This window comes from Notothenia rossii (genome assembly GCF_949606895.1).
Source record: "Notothenia rossii genome assembly, chromosome: 1".
NCBI classification, from domain to species: Eukaryota; Metazoa; Chordata; class Actinopteri; order Perciformes; family Nototheniidae; genus Notothenia; species Notothenia rossii.
The window spans coordinates 42,276,198-42,292,651 of NC_136912.1; the positions used below are offsets into that span (position 1 = coordinate 42,276,198).

General features: G+C 40.7%; 2 protein-coding genes across 6 annotated transcripts in view; one reads left to right on the top strand and one right to left on the bottom strand.

Moving 5' to 3' along the window:
• Positions 1-1,005: 1,005 nt before the first annotated feature.
• On the top strand, positions 1,006-15,028 carry dgke (diacylglycerol kinase, epsilon). 2 transcript variants are annotated; one of them, XM_079688520.1, is made up of 11 exons: positions 1,006-1,693; positions 2,103-2,262; positions 2,350-2,469; positions 3,014-3,157; positions 3,571-3,728; positions 4,431-4,479; positions 4,571-4,684; positions 4,839-4,910; positions 5,899-6,026; positions 6,671-6,782; positions 10,690-15,028. In XM_079688520.1, the coding sequence occupies exons 1-11, from the start codon at positions 1,242-1,244 to the stop codon at positions 10,909-10,911; spliced, it is 1,731 nt and encodes a 576-aa protein (XP_079544646.1). In that variant the 5' UTR covers positions 1,006-1,241; the 3' UTR covers positions 10,912-15,028. The 2 variants fall into 2 exon arrangements, with proteins under 2 accessions (XP_079544646.1, XP_079544645.1); XM_079688519.1 differs by having other exon boundaries at positions 2,103-2,469.
• Positions 6,709-16,454, bottom strand: part of LOC307043755 (E3 ubiquitin/ISG15 ligase TRIM25-like) — a 34,071-nt gene continuing 24,325 nt past the window's right edge. For 3 of the 4 annotated variants that reach the window (XM_079688540.1, XM_079688539.1, XM_079688538.1), the window contains one exon: positions 6,709-6,848. In XM_079688540.1, coding sequence (XP_079544666.1) covers positions 6,778-6,848 — 71 coding nt within the window. In that variant the 3' untranslated portion in view covers positions 6,709-6,777. Of the gene's footprint in view, positions 6,849-14,274; positions 14,919-16,454 lie in introns of those variants that run through there. The other variant, XM_079688541.1, reaches the window with a different exon arrangement.

Sequence of the window (16,454 nt, forward strand, 5' to 3'; positions counted from 1 at the left end):
AAGGCATAGGCTACCTGCAGAACATTAGCAACAACGGTAATGGCAATGAAACATGGTAACCTACAAGCTCTACATTTACTTAATTAGTGTTGCATTTTGAAATATCTCCTTCTCCACCCCATTTCAGAGGAAAATATTGTTAATGCTCTAAGTTTATTTGACTGATGCAGTAACTGTTAAATTAAAGATTTTAAATGTATGTCTGAATTGTCCAACAGTTCCAGCAAAGAGAGCCCTCTGAGAGGTATTTCCTTATTTCCTCTCACATGAACCATCTCATAACCACATCAGCCTTCTGGTCCTTTGGGGGGCTGACACATCGGTTGGAAACCACCAAACAAAGATCTCCACCAGGCAGCTACAAACATAAAATGCATCAGTGTGTAAAACCTAATACAGGTACATTATTCTGCATAACCATACAACTCTGTACTCATAGTGAAGTAACATTTTGCAGGACTTTTACTTGTTATAGAGTATACTAGATTGTTGTATTGGGTTGGCTGTCGCATTAATAAGATCTCAATCATAGTTGGCAAAAAAAAAGTAGTGTAATTTTAAGATTTGAGGTCACCCGGCCGTCACCCACATGATCCTTTTAGGAGAAGACATTTGATATTATGGTCAGAGGACATTTTTGTGTGGTTTTTTATGTCAAAATGTAAATATCCAGTACTTCTTACTTTTTATTATCCCGCATTAAAATAACAGTTGTTTTTGACACCCTTTGACAAATATACAACCAACCCTGTTTTCCCTTCTTCTACGGCACTGATGGGGCGACTCAGCAAGACATCGAAGCTTTTGATCCTCTTAGATAAGTGCTTAAATGATTGTTCCTCTAGTAGAATGATTGGATTGAATACTCCAGCCATCCCTGCTGAATGCATGGATCAGATATGGTTGTGCTGTCAACGGTCTGATCTAGGGCACACCGTTTTGCGCAAGTGTGTTTTCCCTGTTGGTGCAGGGAGTCATCTTGACGTTTAAACACTCTCTGAAGCTAAGGTCGCGAGGTAGCTCATTGGCCCAACGTCACATCGCGGTCTCCTTGTTTATAAGCTAGTTCTCCAGAAACCTGTTTAAATCGGAGCTGATATCAGTGGCAGCGGTTTGTGAGTGTCTGGGAACATGCATGTCGCGGGGAGAAGGTCGCGCGCCTCCCGTCTATCCTCCTCTCTGTTGTTTACATAGGCTGATTTCCGTTTTTTAGCATCCTCCGTCACTACCGACAAGCAGCGATGTATAAGGAGGGGGAAGAGGTACCGGACGACTGCGGCTCCCGGGAGGAGTGGACGCTGCTCTTCTGGACCTCTCTGGCCGTCATCGTGCCGGTCATCATCACGCTGTGGTGCAGCGCGCAGCGCTCCAAGCGGAAAACGCACATGAAGGATTTCTTCCGTAAGAGCAAGCACGGCTGGCACTACACAGACCTGTTCAACAAGCCCACCTACTGCTGCGTCTGCTCGCAGCACATCCTGCAGGGGGCTTTCTGCGACTGCTGCGGGGTGTGCGCCGACGAGCAGTGCCTGCGCCGGGCCGACCGCATCCTGCTGTGCAAGGAGATCATGGCCCCCTGCGGCCCGGGGGGGGGCATGGAGCATCGCTGGGTGCGCGGAAACGTCCCCCTCGCCAGCTACTGTGCAGTGTGCAGACAGCAGTGTGGCACCCAGCCGAAGCTTTGCGACTTCAGGTAGCGTGGGGGGTGCAACAGTATGAGGCCCACTGTACATCTGCAGCTGTGTGTGCATCAAATATGTGCCGATGGCTCTTTTTGCAAGGAGAAAGAGACACTGACATGCCTGTAGATTGGTATAGAAAGGCTGTCTTCCTTTCTGCCCTTCTAAGGCTGTCATACCATATGGTGATGCAACAACATTTCATTTTAATCTGTCCTTAATTTCCTCTAACGGACCTCTCTGTGGTTGCAGGGCACATCATGCTTAATCTCGTTTTGTCTGATAAATGACTCTGCTAATCCTGATGAGGTCAGGGACAGACCTGCATCTCTGCAGCTGGGAAACATTCAGGGTTCTGCTTCCTCCACAGTTCTTCTGTGTCCTTTCTTGCCTTTTCTGATGGCATTGTGTCCTCCTCCCTAGGTGTGTGTGGTGTCAGAACACGGTGCACGATGACTGCATGGACAGCCTGCCGGATGCAGACCAGTGTGAGCTGGGAGAGTTCCACAGCCTCATCATCCCTCCTCACTACCTGTACCAGGTCAACAAGCTGCGCCGCAGGCAGCCTGAGGAGTACAGCCAGGTGAGAGATACTGGGCTCAGGCTGTGGGTCAGGGTGGGGTCCTGGAGCAGTTTCAAGCAATTGTGTGTTTCTTGTGTGTTTCTGCAGCTGGCATCTTGCTGTGGCAGTGGCTGGACTCCAGTGTTGGTCTTGGCTAACACACGCAGCGGCAACAACATGGGGGAGGCTCTGCTGGGAGAATTTCGCACCGTTCTGAATCCTGTGCAGGTCAGACAATTTTATCTCAGTTAGACAAAACCATTTAAAGGGATTCTCCTGCCTGGAAATACCCATCTGTACATCAATCACACACCACTTGTTGCCATGATTTCTTTAAAAAACAACAACATAATTGTCCCTGTGTGCCTCCCTAGTTAAAAAAAGAATCCAAAAACACAAGTGGTGCATTATAGTTCAAGTCTCATTTATTATTATTGTTATTATTATTATTATTATTATTATTATTATTATAATTGTTATTATTATATACAGTATACACTTTTATACATTTCTGAATACCCAATCCGTGCAAGCCCAAAAGAAAAGTGAGATTCCAGAGAAAGAAGAGTTATTTACTTTTTTGTGTGTGTTCACCCTGGAGGCATGCAAGACAAGTTTCAAGGTAACACACAGTGATGAATGGATATACAAATGGTCATTTTGGGGTTGAAATTACTCCTTTCTCCTTTTCTATGTCATCCTTTGTTTTAAAAGCCAGGTGATGAGTCTAGATTTCTGCTCAAATCATGAATCGAACCTGTCTCCTCTCCAGGTGTTTGACCTGTCTGAGTTGACTCCCTCCAAAGCTCTGCAGCTGTGCACCCTGCTGCCCCCCGGCAGCGTCCGGGTGCTGGTGTGTGGGGGGGACGGCACGGTGGGCTGGGTGCTCGACGCCATCGATACCATGAAGCTGAAGGTGGGAGGGCTGTTTATTTATTGATGTTGTATGTGCTGCTGTGTGGCATATGTTTAATGACCTGCGTATATTGCACTATTTTTTTCTTCTCTGTTTCTTCTTGCACTATTCTATATATATATATATATATATATATATATATATATATATATAGTTTTTGTATTTGTTTTATTGTTTCAATCATGTATTAGTGTATTCCACACATGGCAATTATTATAAAGCAAAACATGTATCCTTTATGCAGTTTTTGTAGGACCATGATTTAAAGGAGCGGGGAGAAGAACATCTTATTTGACCTGCCCCTTATTCAAGAAAAATCAAATAAAAAGGCTGTTTATTATATAACTACACTGCAGCTACTGTGTCGATGACAATACAGCCTTTGAATTTGTAGCATCACTTCTCTGTGTCAGGGTCTAGACCAGTTTATGCCCCGGGTGACCATCCTTCCTCTGGGGACAGGAAATGACCTCTCCAACACTCTAGGGTGGGGTGCGGGGTATGCCGGAGAGATCCCCGTGGAACAGGTTCTCCGGAACATCCTCGATGCCGAGGTGGTCAAAATGGACAGGTGGGTCAGTCAGGTGTTTTCACTGTGATAACAATGATCAGCACACTGTTCTTTTAGAAGTACAAGAAGCTGTGTAGGGATTCTCTGCGTAAGAGGCTTGTGCGCAATGCATCCTGGTACATGTAGTCACGGCTCTGTGAGCAGGAGAACTCTACTTTCTCCGTCACTTTACCATCACTGAAGAATGTAGACTCATCAGGATCAGAACACTTTACTTATCCCTGGGGTGGGGTGTAAACATGTTTTAAAATACAGAACATTCAATGCAGTATTAGTATTTATAAACATATTTATAATGAAAACCAGTCTATCCCCTGAGATGTGCAATGTATTACATTCATTATTTTAAATTATATTGATATTGCTCACTGGAATAATTCCAGACTAGACAGCAGTATAAAGTATTGACTACATTTGTCATCAACACTGATATCCACATGAAAATGAAAAGTCAAAGACTTGACAAAATTTAATTTGGTGTTCGTCTAATCCATGTTTATTTTGGAAATTAGGTCATAATCCTTTTGATTCTTGATGTTTTTATAAATAAGGGGGAAGTTCAATAACGTTCTGTTATTTTTAGACTACCTTTTAAAGACGCCATCATTAATTAAATAAAAAGATTCAACATTTCTCCACAAAAATTGTATTCATGTCCATGTGTATTTAGGAAATCCTAGCTAATGCTCTGTCTACTCTTAGGTGGAAAGTGCAGGTGGCTTCAAAAGGCCTGTACTTTCGGAAACCAAAGGTGAGTTTGATCTGCTGTTATTAACACTTCTCCTCACTTAAACATAGTAGTGTGATTGAGGCCTCTGACACATATGAAACACACTCCTCAGGTCCTGTCCATGAACAACTACTTCTCTGTGGGGCCCGACGCTCTGATGGCGCTCAACTTTCACGCACACCGCGAGAAAACGCCCTCCTTCTTCTCCAGCCGCATTGTCAACAAGGTGAGAGTCTGAAAGGCTCTTTGCATACACAGATGCTGTGGTTTGCTGCATTTGAATCCGTATGTGGAATTGCATTGCCCTTGAATATGCTTCTGTCCCAGTCACAAAATGATCACACTAATGCCCTTATTTCTGTCTGTGTGTTTCTCCCCAGACTGTATATTTCCTGTATGGCACCAAAGATTGTTTAGTGCAGGAATGTAAGGATCTGGATAAGAGGATCGAGGTACAGTAGCTTTGTGCATGTGAAGCGTCATGTTCATGCTCTCTTCGCCTGTGCAGTTCAAAAGGAGACTCACACAGATTCAAACAATGTTTTCCTATTCCTGATGTACTGGGCTGGGGTGGGGATCACTTTAATTCTTCATCAGGAAGATATCTGCCTCTCAACAAGCAGTCATAAGAAATTATTTAACATGTCTTAAACAACCGGGGTGAAAATAGAAAGTTTCGGGCAGGCTTGCTCTCTTTTAACTTTAACAACGCGGAATGCTTTGGGAAGTGGCTCCGAATCATGTTCAATTCCAACTGTGGAACCTTTGTTTGATGTTATTCAACTCTTTATCTCACTCTCCCCAATTCAATATTACCGCTACGTTTATCTGTCTAAATAAGGCAGAATGCCAAAATAGACACTTGAATTGTTTAAAAACGCATTGACTTTGAAACGAGGGAACTGGAAGTGCCAAATGCAAACTAATTTACATCATTTAGTACATAATCCTTTAGCACTTTATTTCTACTCTCCTATTTCGCTATGCCATGAGATAAAATAAGATTTACTTTATTGATCCAAATTCGGGAATTGTTCTTCGTCACAGCAGCATATAAACAAGTCATTGCACATTATATGGAAATAAAACAAGAGAAACTATTTGAAAAATAAAACAAAAATAGAATGTAAAATGTATACGCTTTGACAGTGAAAGATATATACCTGTAGACTATCTTTGCTATGCTATGTTTTGTGTAAGCTTTGTGCCAGTGAGCATGACTGGTTTGACACTGTGGTGTGTGTGTGTGTGTGTGTGTGTGTGTGTGTGTGTGTGTGTGTGTGTGTGTGTGTGTGTGTGTGTGTGTGTGTGTGTGTGTGTGTGTGTGTGTGTGTGTGTGTGTGTGTGTGTGTGTGTGTGTGTGTGTGTGTGTGTGTGTGTGTGTGTGTGTGTGTGTGTGTGTGTGTGTGTGTGTGTGTGTGTGTGTGTGTGTGTGTATAGTTGGAGTTGGATGGGGAGAGGGTGGCGCTGCCCAGTCTGGAGGGCATCATAGTTTGTAACATTGGTTACTGGGGCGGAGGCTGCAGACTCTGGGAGGGGATGGGGGATGAACCGTGCCCCCCCACAAGGTAAGACTGGCATCATGTCAACAGCCTGTTCGGTGATATTAAACAGTTTTGCTTTGTGTGTAGATATTAATCAGATGCTTCACAATAAACCCAGTTTGAGAATATGTATGCTCAGGATTTGACCCTTAAATAATCTGGTAAATACCTTGAGACAAAGCAATACAGTTGAATCTTAACTAATGAGCTGTCCAAAAAATATTTGTAGATCTATTCAAGCATATTGTTACCTATTGTCACATTGTGAGAGGGTGCCTTATTGAAATTATAGTTTTTGATCAGTAAAATAACTGCAATGTAACTATTATTATTTTTTTATTGGCGCCCTTTGCATTCAGTATAATGTTCAATAAATAAATGTTGAAAATAAACATTTTCTTAATTCAACAAGCAATGTGTTTTATTCTAGCAGTATAGTGAAAGGATCAGAAAAACACAACTGAGTACACTTTAATATGTATATAGTAATTAATATCTTTTTAAGATCTGCCTTTTTCACATATTTTCCTCATAAGGTGGAGCCTTACTGTGAGCCAAAGTGAACGCATCAATGAAATATCAAAAGCAGGAGGAAAAAAGAGTCATTGTTGATGCACTTGTATATGAAGTGTTCATGTGTCGTCGTCCCCCCCCCCCCCCCCCCGCAGGCTGGACGATGGTCTGCTGGAGGTGGTGGGGGTGTTCGGCTCCTTCCACTGCGCTCAGATCCAGGTCAAGCTGGCCAATCCTGTACGGCTGGGACAGGCCCACACTGTCAGGGTGAGGCTGTAACACACACGCACGCACACGCACGCACGCGCACACAAGGTCCAGCAGCAGTGCTTCCTGTTTAAGTGGGTATGGAGAAACACAATAAGGGAGTCATTTGTTTTCACTTAGTTCGCCCTGGTCACAGCACATGAAATCTAATTGTGAACTAATCTGATTACGTTTCGCTTCGCGGCCCCTGCAGCTGCTCATACACCAACTTCTTCTGCTCATAGAATTGTAATCCTGAAGGATTTGTTTGGATTTTTTGGAACTGGGCTTGTATGAGGTTTAGTGGAAATCAATAATGGTTGAAGTGTGTTTGCTATATTTAGAATATTTATACATGATCTCAAACCTGAGGTGAACCTGAATTAAGTCTGTAAAACAATTAATAACACAAGCACAAAAAAACGAAGCAATCGGAGCAGCTCCTGTGTTCCATGTGTTTGTATTGATGGAGTCTGGTGGCTCTGAAGAGGTCATACAGTAGATAACGTTCCCCTTCAGAAAGTGTGTGACGTCAAGGTGAAACAGTGAAAATACTCTAAATTAAATGATTAAACGGATATTTTTTTAGGTTGGGCCTCGATTTTAGGTAGCTAAAATACGTGAAGCTTCTGTGCTAGTAGTCCTGTCTGTTTCTCCAAAGTGGGGTCATGCAGACGTCCAGCTACTGTAGGAACTACACTGAGCATGGATAAAACATCCTTTAAACCCTTCAGGAACAATGGGTCCTTTGAGGGACTGCGGATGGAAATGAGCAGCTCAAAGCTAAATCTGGCATAGTTACGCTTGACACGTTTTATTGTTTTACGTGTTCATTAATGTGCATTTTCCCTGCTAAATAACCAATTAAATTAAATTTCCACTGCAGCCTGAGTCTGACTATACCCGCCCCAGATAGCAAAACACATAAAAAGGATTTGAATATGAATGATATATTAATAATATCTCACATAGATATGTACAAGGTTACCCATAAGCATTTCTGCTAACCAACAGTGAAGAGTTGATGTCATCAGTGGGGTACACATAGTCAAGGGTAGAAAAAGTAAACACATATTGTGAATAGATGGATAGATAGGCTCTTTATTGATCCCAAATGAAATTATTTTGATACTTTTTAAATGTTTTTCATTCATATCAGATTAGCAGATGAAACGTCATAGCAGTCAAAAGATTAGAGATGCTGATGCTGTGTTACTGACAGAACTGCATCAATATATAATGTAACGATGTTCAGTATGAAGGTTTTTTTTTAGAATATGTTGACCATTTTCTTATAAAGAAATCCGGTAGTTCCTAAAAAATTGCATAAGATGCGTTTTATTGCAAAGAAGAAACTATTCTTCATCCATCTGTTGATTTCCTCTCAATAGGCCCAATTCAGTCTCTTTTCAAGTCTGGATGCTTCGGATTTAGAAATAAATATATATTTTTGATGTTTGAATCTAATTGAAAAGTATATATACAGTGGGGCAAAAAAGAATTTAGTCAGCCACCAATTGTGCAAGTTCTCCCACTTAAAAAGATGAGAGAGGCCTGTAATTTTCATCCTAGGTATACCTCAACTATGAGAGAAAAAATGAGGAAAAAATCCTGAAAATCACATTGTCTGATTTTTAATGAATTAATTGGTAAATTCCTCGGTAAAATAAGTATTTGGTAACCTACAAACAAATAAGATTTCTGGCTCTCACAGACCTGTAACTTCTTCGTTCAGAGCCTCCTCTGTCCTCCACTTGTTAACTGTATTAATGGCAACTGTTTGAACTCGTTATCAGTATAAAAGAAACCTGTCCACAACCTCAAACAGTCACACTCCAAACTCCACTATGGCCAAGACCAAAGAGCTGTCAAAGGACACCAGAAACAAAATTGTAGACCTGCACCAGGCTGGGAAGACTGAATCTGCAATAGGTAAGCAGATTGGTGTGAAGAAATCAACTGTGGGAGCAATTATTAGAAAATGGAAGACATACCAGACCACTGATAATCTCCCTCGATCTGGGGCTCCACGCAAGATCTCACCCCGTGGGGTCAAAATTATCACAAGAACGGTGAGCAAAAATCCCAGAACCACACGGGGGGACCTAGTCAATGACCTGCAAAGAGCTGGGACCAAAGTAACAAAGGCTACCATCAATAACACACTACGCCGCCAGGGACTCAAATCCTGCAGTGCCACACGTGTCACCCTGCTTAAGCCAGTACATGTCCAGGCCCGTTTGAAGTTTGCTAGAGAGCATTTAGATGATCCAGAAGAGGATTGGGAGAATGTCATATGTTCAGATGAAACCAAAATAGAACTTTTTGGTAAAAACTCAACTAGACATGTTTGGAGGAGAAAGAACACCATACCTACTGTGAAACATGGGGATGAAAACATCATGCTTTGGGGCTGTTTTTCTGCAAGGGACCAGGACGACTGATCCGTGTAAAGGAAAGAATGAATGGGGCCATGTATCGTGAGATTTTGAGTGACAACCTCCTTCCATCAGCAAGGGCATTGAAGATGAAACGTGGCTGGGTCTTTCAGCATGACAATGATCCCAAACACACCGCCCGGGCAACGAAGGAGTGGCTTTGTAAGAAGCATTTCAAGGTCCTGGAGTGGCCTAGCCAGTCTCCAGATCTCAACCCCATAGAAAATCTTTGGAGGGAGTTGAAAGTTGCCCAGCGACAGCCCCAAAACATCACTGCTCTAGAGGAGATCTGCATGGAGGAATGAGCAAAAAATACCAGCAACAGTGTGTGAAAACCTTGTGAAGAATTACAGAGAACATTTGACCTCTGTCATTGCCAACAAAGAGTATATAACAAAGTATTGAGATGAACTTTTGTTATTGACCAAATACTTTTTTTACACCATAATTTGCAAATAAATTATTTAAAAATCAGACAATGTGATTTTCTGGATTTTTTTTTTCTCATTTTGTCTCTCATAGTTTAGGTATACCTAGGATGACATTTACAGGCCTCTCATCTTTTTAAGTGGGAGAACTTACACAATTGGTGGCTGACTAAATACTTTTTTGCCCCACTGTATATATATATATATATATATATATCATTTTTTTATTTTATTAGATCATCCACTGCAGGCATACAACATGACAGGTGGCAATTGTTGAGTGATGAGGTTGAAGCCATGAGATTCCTTTTTAAATAAATCTTTTTTTTTATTGTCGCCCTTTCATTCAGTTCAATGTTCAATAAAATAATGTTGAAAATATTGTATATACCCATTTTCTTCATTCAACAATCAAGCTGTTATATTCCAGCAGTATAGTTACAGCATCAGAAAGGCAACTTTAACATGTTTATAGCAATTCATATATTTTTGCATATTTTTCTCATGAAGTGAAGCTTCACTGTTACGGCCCGTCCACACAGCGGCGTGCGTTGTCGCTTGCCGGCGGCCATGTCTGAAGCTCGAACAACAACCAATCACCTGAATCTCCCGCCCCGGACACATAAGAAGCGGTTTGATTGGCTAGAGCTTGTACTGGCATATGATTCGATTGGCTGACGCTTCCGTCGAAGCTTCAAAAGTTGAACATTGCTCAACTTTTGCAGCGAGCACCACGAGAAAAGCTACGCTTTGCTCCCACAATGCAGTTCGGTGAGGCGTGACGTCACCCCATTCAAAGTGAATGAGCAGAAGCGTTGAAGCTTCACTGTGAGCCTCAGTGAATGCATCACTGAAATATCATCAGAAAAAAAGCATAATTCATAGTCTATAGTATTTTTTTGTATGGAGTGTTTATAAACAATGTGCCCGTCTTGTCCCCCCCCCGTGTGTGTTTTTCATTAAAAATGTTTTAAAGTATTCTCAGACAATATAAAAACATTTTCCCAGCCGAGTATTGTATGCCTTTTCTTTAAAAGTCCTCTCTCCTCCTTCCCTCTCCAGCTGGTTCTGAAGAGCTCCAAGATGCCCATGCAGGTGGACGGAGAGCCGTGGGCCCAGGGTCCCTGCACCATCACCATCACCCATAAGACCCAAGCCCTCATGCTGTACCACAGCGCCGAGCAGACCGACGACGACGACGACGAATCCAGCGCCTCTGAGACGGAGAGCCCCACCCCTCACGACTCGCCCAGGCCCCCGGGGCCCGCCTCCGCTCGTGCATGACCCCGCCCAAACATAATTTATCTGAAGGTCCTCTTTCCTTAAGTTTCTTAATCCTTCACCTGCAGTGTATATTCATCTTAAATCTTTGAACACACTTTATCCTCAAACTGCTTTGATGAAAATATGTGTTTCCGTATAATAATTTCATATATTTTAAGAGTGCTCGCAGGGGTTATAAAGCTAGGTTCTAAAAAATTGCAGATTTTCTCTCTGCCTTTTATCTCCACGCTCCCCAATATTTGTAACTCGTAGATTAGCCACAGGCGGGACAGTCAGGGCGGGTGAATGTTTTAGAGAAACTCTCCTGTATTAATTATACTGTATTTACAGTTGAATGCCCAGTGTAGCTCTGAAGGTATCAGTGAGCCATCCTTAAAAAGCTGTCCAGGTTCAAACCCCCCAAAGCCATGTCTAAATCCACAGCATTATAATAGGAAAAAACAGTGTTGTCAATTATGAAGAGGAGTTTTGGCTATATCCAAAGCTTTATTTCTATATTTTTTACTCCAGAAAGAGCACACGTTTACACAGCACAGAATATCTGTTTATTTCAGGCTCACAGTTATAAGGTTCTCCTGCATTTTTCACCTGTTTCAAGGCTTTGAAATGTGTTAGCCAGAAGGTCTCTGAATCTAAATGGAGCAAGGCCTCTGGTACAACTGCAGTGTGTTGTCAATCACTGGACATTGTTGTTGTTTTGTTTACTTCATGGTGCCCTGTCTCAAGTAGCTCCCAAAACTGCTAGATTGTACTTAGATACAGGAGCTACGGGAAACAGCCAACTTTTATTTTAAAAGTACTGCCAAGTAACTTGTCAGAGGATATTTTTGTGCGTACTGGTAAAACCTTTTTGTTCTTCCTCTTCTTTACATAGTTCCTCCAGTTTACATCCGTTGTGTTGCACTGTTTTCCACTTACACTGATATATACCTTCCACTGCTTAGGATGTAGGTTATATAAAGATGCTGGCTGTTGATGTTGCTGCCAAGTGATAAGTGCTGATGAGATTAAGCTGTCCTATGTTGTTATTTACTTTATTCAAGTAGGCCTCCTGCATCATTTGTGAATTACCAATGGTCACCAGAGGGTAGCAGGCTAAAGACAGTATGTTCTGTAGAGGGGTCCAGAAGAGTTGGTCCTTTACTTAAACCTCTACAGTTTATTAGTAATACCACCGGTTACTTGCATGTACTTCTCTGTGTACTGTTCATGGCACATTGCGCTAACTGTCGAGTTTTACTAGTGGCATCTTTTGTTTTCTCTACATAATGTCTGCAAGAGGTATTTTGGGTTTCTGCCTATAGGTAGCCAACTTTTATGGAAATTAGTTAGAACTGCAACTACCAACTATTTTTATTATTGACAAATCCGCCCATTATTTAGAAAATTAACTGTTTAGTCGATAAAATGCTTGAAAACTGTTAAAAAGGTCCATTCCAGTTTCTGAATTCCAAGGTGATTTTAAATGTCAAAAACCCATAGATATGAACTTGAATAGGATATAAAACAGAGAAATTGAGTACATCTCAATCCTCAAGAGGCTGGAAACAGCATTTTTATTGAAATGTTGTTCAACAATGAATCAATTGAACAATGAATTGCTCATTAATTGTATTTCCATCAAATGTATAATAAGTTGACTTTTGCATTGAATTGATGCAGCTCTAACATTAATTTCACCCTCTGAGGTGGTCCTGTTTGGTGCAGAACAGTTGCCTGTAGCTTACAGCCACACCAGGAAAGCCTGAATGATGTTAGTTACTGCTCTCTTATTAACCTGAAGCTAACTTGCTACACATGATGCTGAACAGGGATCTGTTTTTGGCCATGTGATGCTTATGCTTTTGCAATATGCACCTCCTTGGCAGGTAACCAAGCCTCATGGTTTCATCACCCGATATTTGTTTGATGAATGTCTTATTGCTCAAGGACACCTGTATAACCTTTTACCTTATCATCCGTGTTTACCAGAGTTGTGTATGTTGTGTTGCACTGAATTAGCTTAAATGTAACTGGGGTTTATTGGCAGGTTTGCAGCCACGCTAGCAGCATAGTTCTGTTTAGAACACTCTTTAGAGTTGAATACCTCGATAATTGTTGGAAGTTGTTGGATTTGTACAGATATTGCTGGTCCTCTGAGAATGAATCCTAATGATTGTGTTGTACTCAGTATTTAGTTAAAGCCACTAATAGGTCAACAATGTGCTTTACGAAAACAGTTCTAGAGGTAATTTCTCTCATCTTAAGATGTAGTTGGAGACTAATGTTAGATAGCATGCTAACATGCTAAATATCAGTCTAATACATATTTACTGTATGTATGACAGCACATGCGGACATGCTAGCTTACCGACTTAATCAGAGGTAGACCTTAACACCAATGGTGTTACTCCCCTAAGATTAGCATCTTGCAGTTCATAGGTTTGCTTTTGGCCTCCCTGTTTTGGTTGAATCTCATCACTCTTGTTTTCAGAAGCAGCAGAAAGCTGTTTTCAGCATAAAAAGCTCTGATAACCCCCACTGTATGTTCCCTGCCCTGCTCAAATGGCACACAGACAAAGCAGCACCTAGCTAGTGTGCTAGCTTAGTGGCAAAATACCGAGACATTTTCCCGGGAGGTGCTACAGACCCAAACTGAGTTACAAAAAGAGAGAAAATTGCTGTTAGGGTTTTCTGGTTGCCAAAAACATTATTTTAATGTAATGTTGCTCAATGTCTGCTAGATGTGTAAGTAGGCTTTAGTTTGATAATTATATTTTGCACTGATACTTGATAAAGCCATAATGTGTCAAACGTCTAAGTTAATGTGCCTGGATGGGTGAAGCTTTGGTCTGATGAAAGTGGAGGGTAACCCTTTTGACTTATGTAAAGACACAGCTTTTTTGTGATACCACGATGACATTTTTGTGGAAAGGATTAACAATTGCAAGCTGTTCTTTTCATTTTCAAACCATCCAACACGTGTTTCCAGGCGTATACTGACACCTCACAAGCTTGCTGGCGTGGCTGAAGACGTTCCCTTGTTCTCTTGTTATGGGTTGATGGACATGACTGATGTTTGTATACGTTTCCAAATCAAACCTTTCAGTTAATTATTTGTTAAATCTTGGCCGATATAGCAGTATTTATATAGAGTCCATTCATCATGGAAAAATTCACTGTGTTCTGTGTTACAAATTGCTTTCGTTAATAATTAATATATATTTGAATATACTTATATTTTCTGCGGTCAAATATGTGTCAAAAAGAGAATCGTAAAGGCTGATAAGAATGTGCCATTTATTTCACTTTGACTAAGATTTATTCTTAAGAGCAAGCCTTACGTGGCCTCTGCTGAACAGGAATGAGAACACAAAGGAACTGTTTTCGGGAGAAAACAAGCTTTTATTGGTAACAATCATGTAATCATAGCTGTTTACAAAAATAGAATTTGGTGAAATGGATTTTGACTGAACTGAATGTAATGATCTTTTGAATTGAAAGACATTCCTATAAATATTTTCATATATAAGCCACATGTGTCTGTGTTTTAAGTGGATGTATTAAAGATGATTGCTGCTATGATCTCTAGTTAGATGTCCCAGCAGCCAGAAGCTCACACTAACATTGTAATAAAGGGATATCATTTACATTTGACCACAGGTTGAGTTGAATGGCTTTGAAATGTGGTGTTCATTCCAATGTAATTGCTACCATTCTCCATAATTTACACATACACATATTCTCATTTAAAAATATACGGTACCTATCTATAACGATTATTATTCCAAGTGAAAAACACAAAATGCTGGCTCTGTGTATGTGTGTGTGTATGCCATTTATTTAAGCCTTCCCTGTCATGTGAAGTGATGATCAATAATCTCCACATTAGAAGTCATTTTGATAAGGCTGTGAGTAACTTGTAGTTGATTTCTCTGATGGATTCTTTGGTTGTTGTGTTTACTGGTTTCCTTTCATATTTGGCTTATATCCTCCTGGTGCATTGTGTGGCGGCCTTCTGTCCTGTTCTATAGAAAAATACAAAAAAGGTTTCTTTATTCATTCATTTGTAGTGTGAGAGTTTTGTCAAACTGAAAATGTCTGAAATCATGCTGGAACTAAATTCTCTAAAGCTTAAGTACAACGCGTGTAGTTATTACTGAAAACTGTTTTAGTTGCTCTTAAAGCCTCAATCTTGACACACAGGCTATTCAGGTTTTGCAAATCTATGACAAGGGCTGTAAGCTAGTACGACATCTGTGACACATAATAATTACTGTAGGAGCTCCTTTCAGGTTTTATGATTAGATTTATTTTGCTTCTACTGTGACATGTCTCCATGCTTTAATGTTCAAAAGCTCTTTATTTTTCTCATACTGCCTGTTCTGCAGCACCTCTTTTCACCCTTTGTCTGAAACCAGAGCCCAGTCTGCTCTGATTGGTTAGCTGGCCGGCTCTATTGTGATTGGTCAACCGCTTATGTCCCGCTCCACATCACATAATGTTTTGGAGTGCTAGCCAATAGAAACTCATGTGTTTCTTAGTGATATCACTATGTTACAAAAGTAAACAAAGGAGTCCAATGGAAGCGTTTCAGGCGGGGTCTCCTTAACAAACTTGGTCTCCTGTGTGGGCGTGACCTTTAAACAGTCAGGATGAAATAACACATTATTTCTGTATCTACAAGTTGGAAAACATCCAAGAAAAACACACTGATCATCGTGTTCACTTTGCCACCACCTTCATGATAAATAATGTGAAAGCATGGCAAGTCAAAAATAAAAAGACTTACCACTGGCTACAGTGATAGGTATGTTGTTTAAAAACCAGATACAATAAAAGCAAATCTAGAGATAGAAAGAGTTATTATGGGGAGCAGAAAACTGTCAGAAAAAGTCCTTTACATTTTTTCTTAAAATGTACAAATGTTTCCTTAATGGGGATCATGCCCTTGGATACCCCAAGAGAGCCAGAGGTCCACTTTCCATATTTTCTCAAAATCCTGTGGGAAACGGTAAGTATGCAACATAAACTGACATTAGTGATGAGATTTTTTATAGAAAAGCGAAATATAATTACAGTGGAAATGGTATAGTCTCTGTCACTCCATAGTTTTGTTTCAGTGTCCTGGGTTTTATCAGCTACTCTCTGTTGGAGTTGATTACTGTAATCATACTGTTACCATATTGTGGGGCCCAGAGTCATATATTGCCTGGTAATGGACATGAAACTGCATTATATTGCAAAAGCACTTTGTTTTTTGTTTAAAAATGTGTAATTCTACAATATATTTCCATTTGGAATGCAAACTTTAATATTTATTAGGTGAAATTATAGTTACAAGGAGTAAAATTCACAAAGGCACAGACAGCTCAGGGGTCCCATGTAGAACGCAGAAGAGTTAAAGGTATCACCTATAAGACCGTGCCAAGAGTATGCAGCTTCATTCAGGTATGTGCTTGTGTTTTATGACCTAAGTTATGAAAATATGTGTTGAAGTACTGACACGGATGTATAATGTATGTAAACGTGCGACAAACCAGCGGTAATGCAGATTATATGTA

What these genes read in the sequence shown, in the direction of transcription:
- dgke (XM_079688519.1), top strand. Translation starts at nt 1,242, where the DNA reads ATGTATAAGGAGGGGGAAGAGGTACCGGACGACTGCGGCTCCCGGGAG. An exon ending in CCAGCCGCATTGTCAACAAG is followed by an intron (nt 4,685 to 4,838) that starts GTGAGAGTCTGA and finishes GTTTCTCCCCAG; the next exon opens with ACTGTATATTTCCTGTATGG. An exon ending in GAACCGTGCCCCCCCACAAG is followed by an intron (nt 6,027 to 6,670) that starts GTAAGACTGGCA and finishes CCCCCCCCGCAG; the next exon opens with GCTGGACGATGGTCTGCTGG.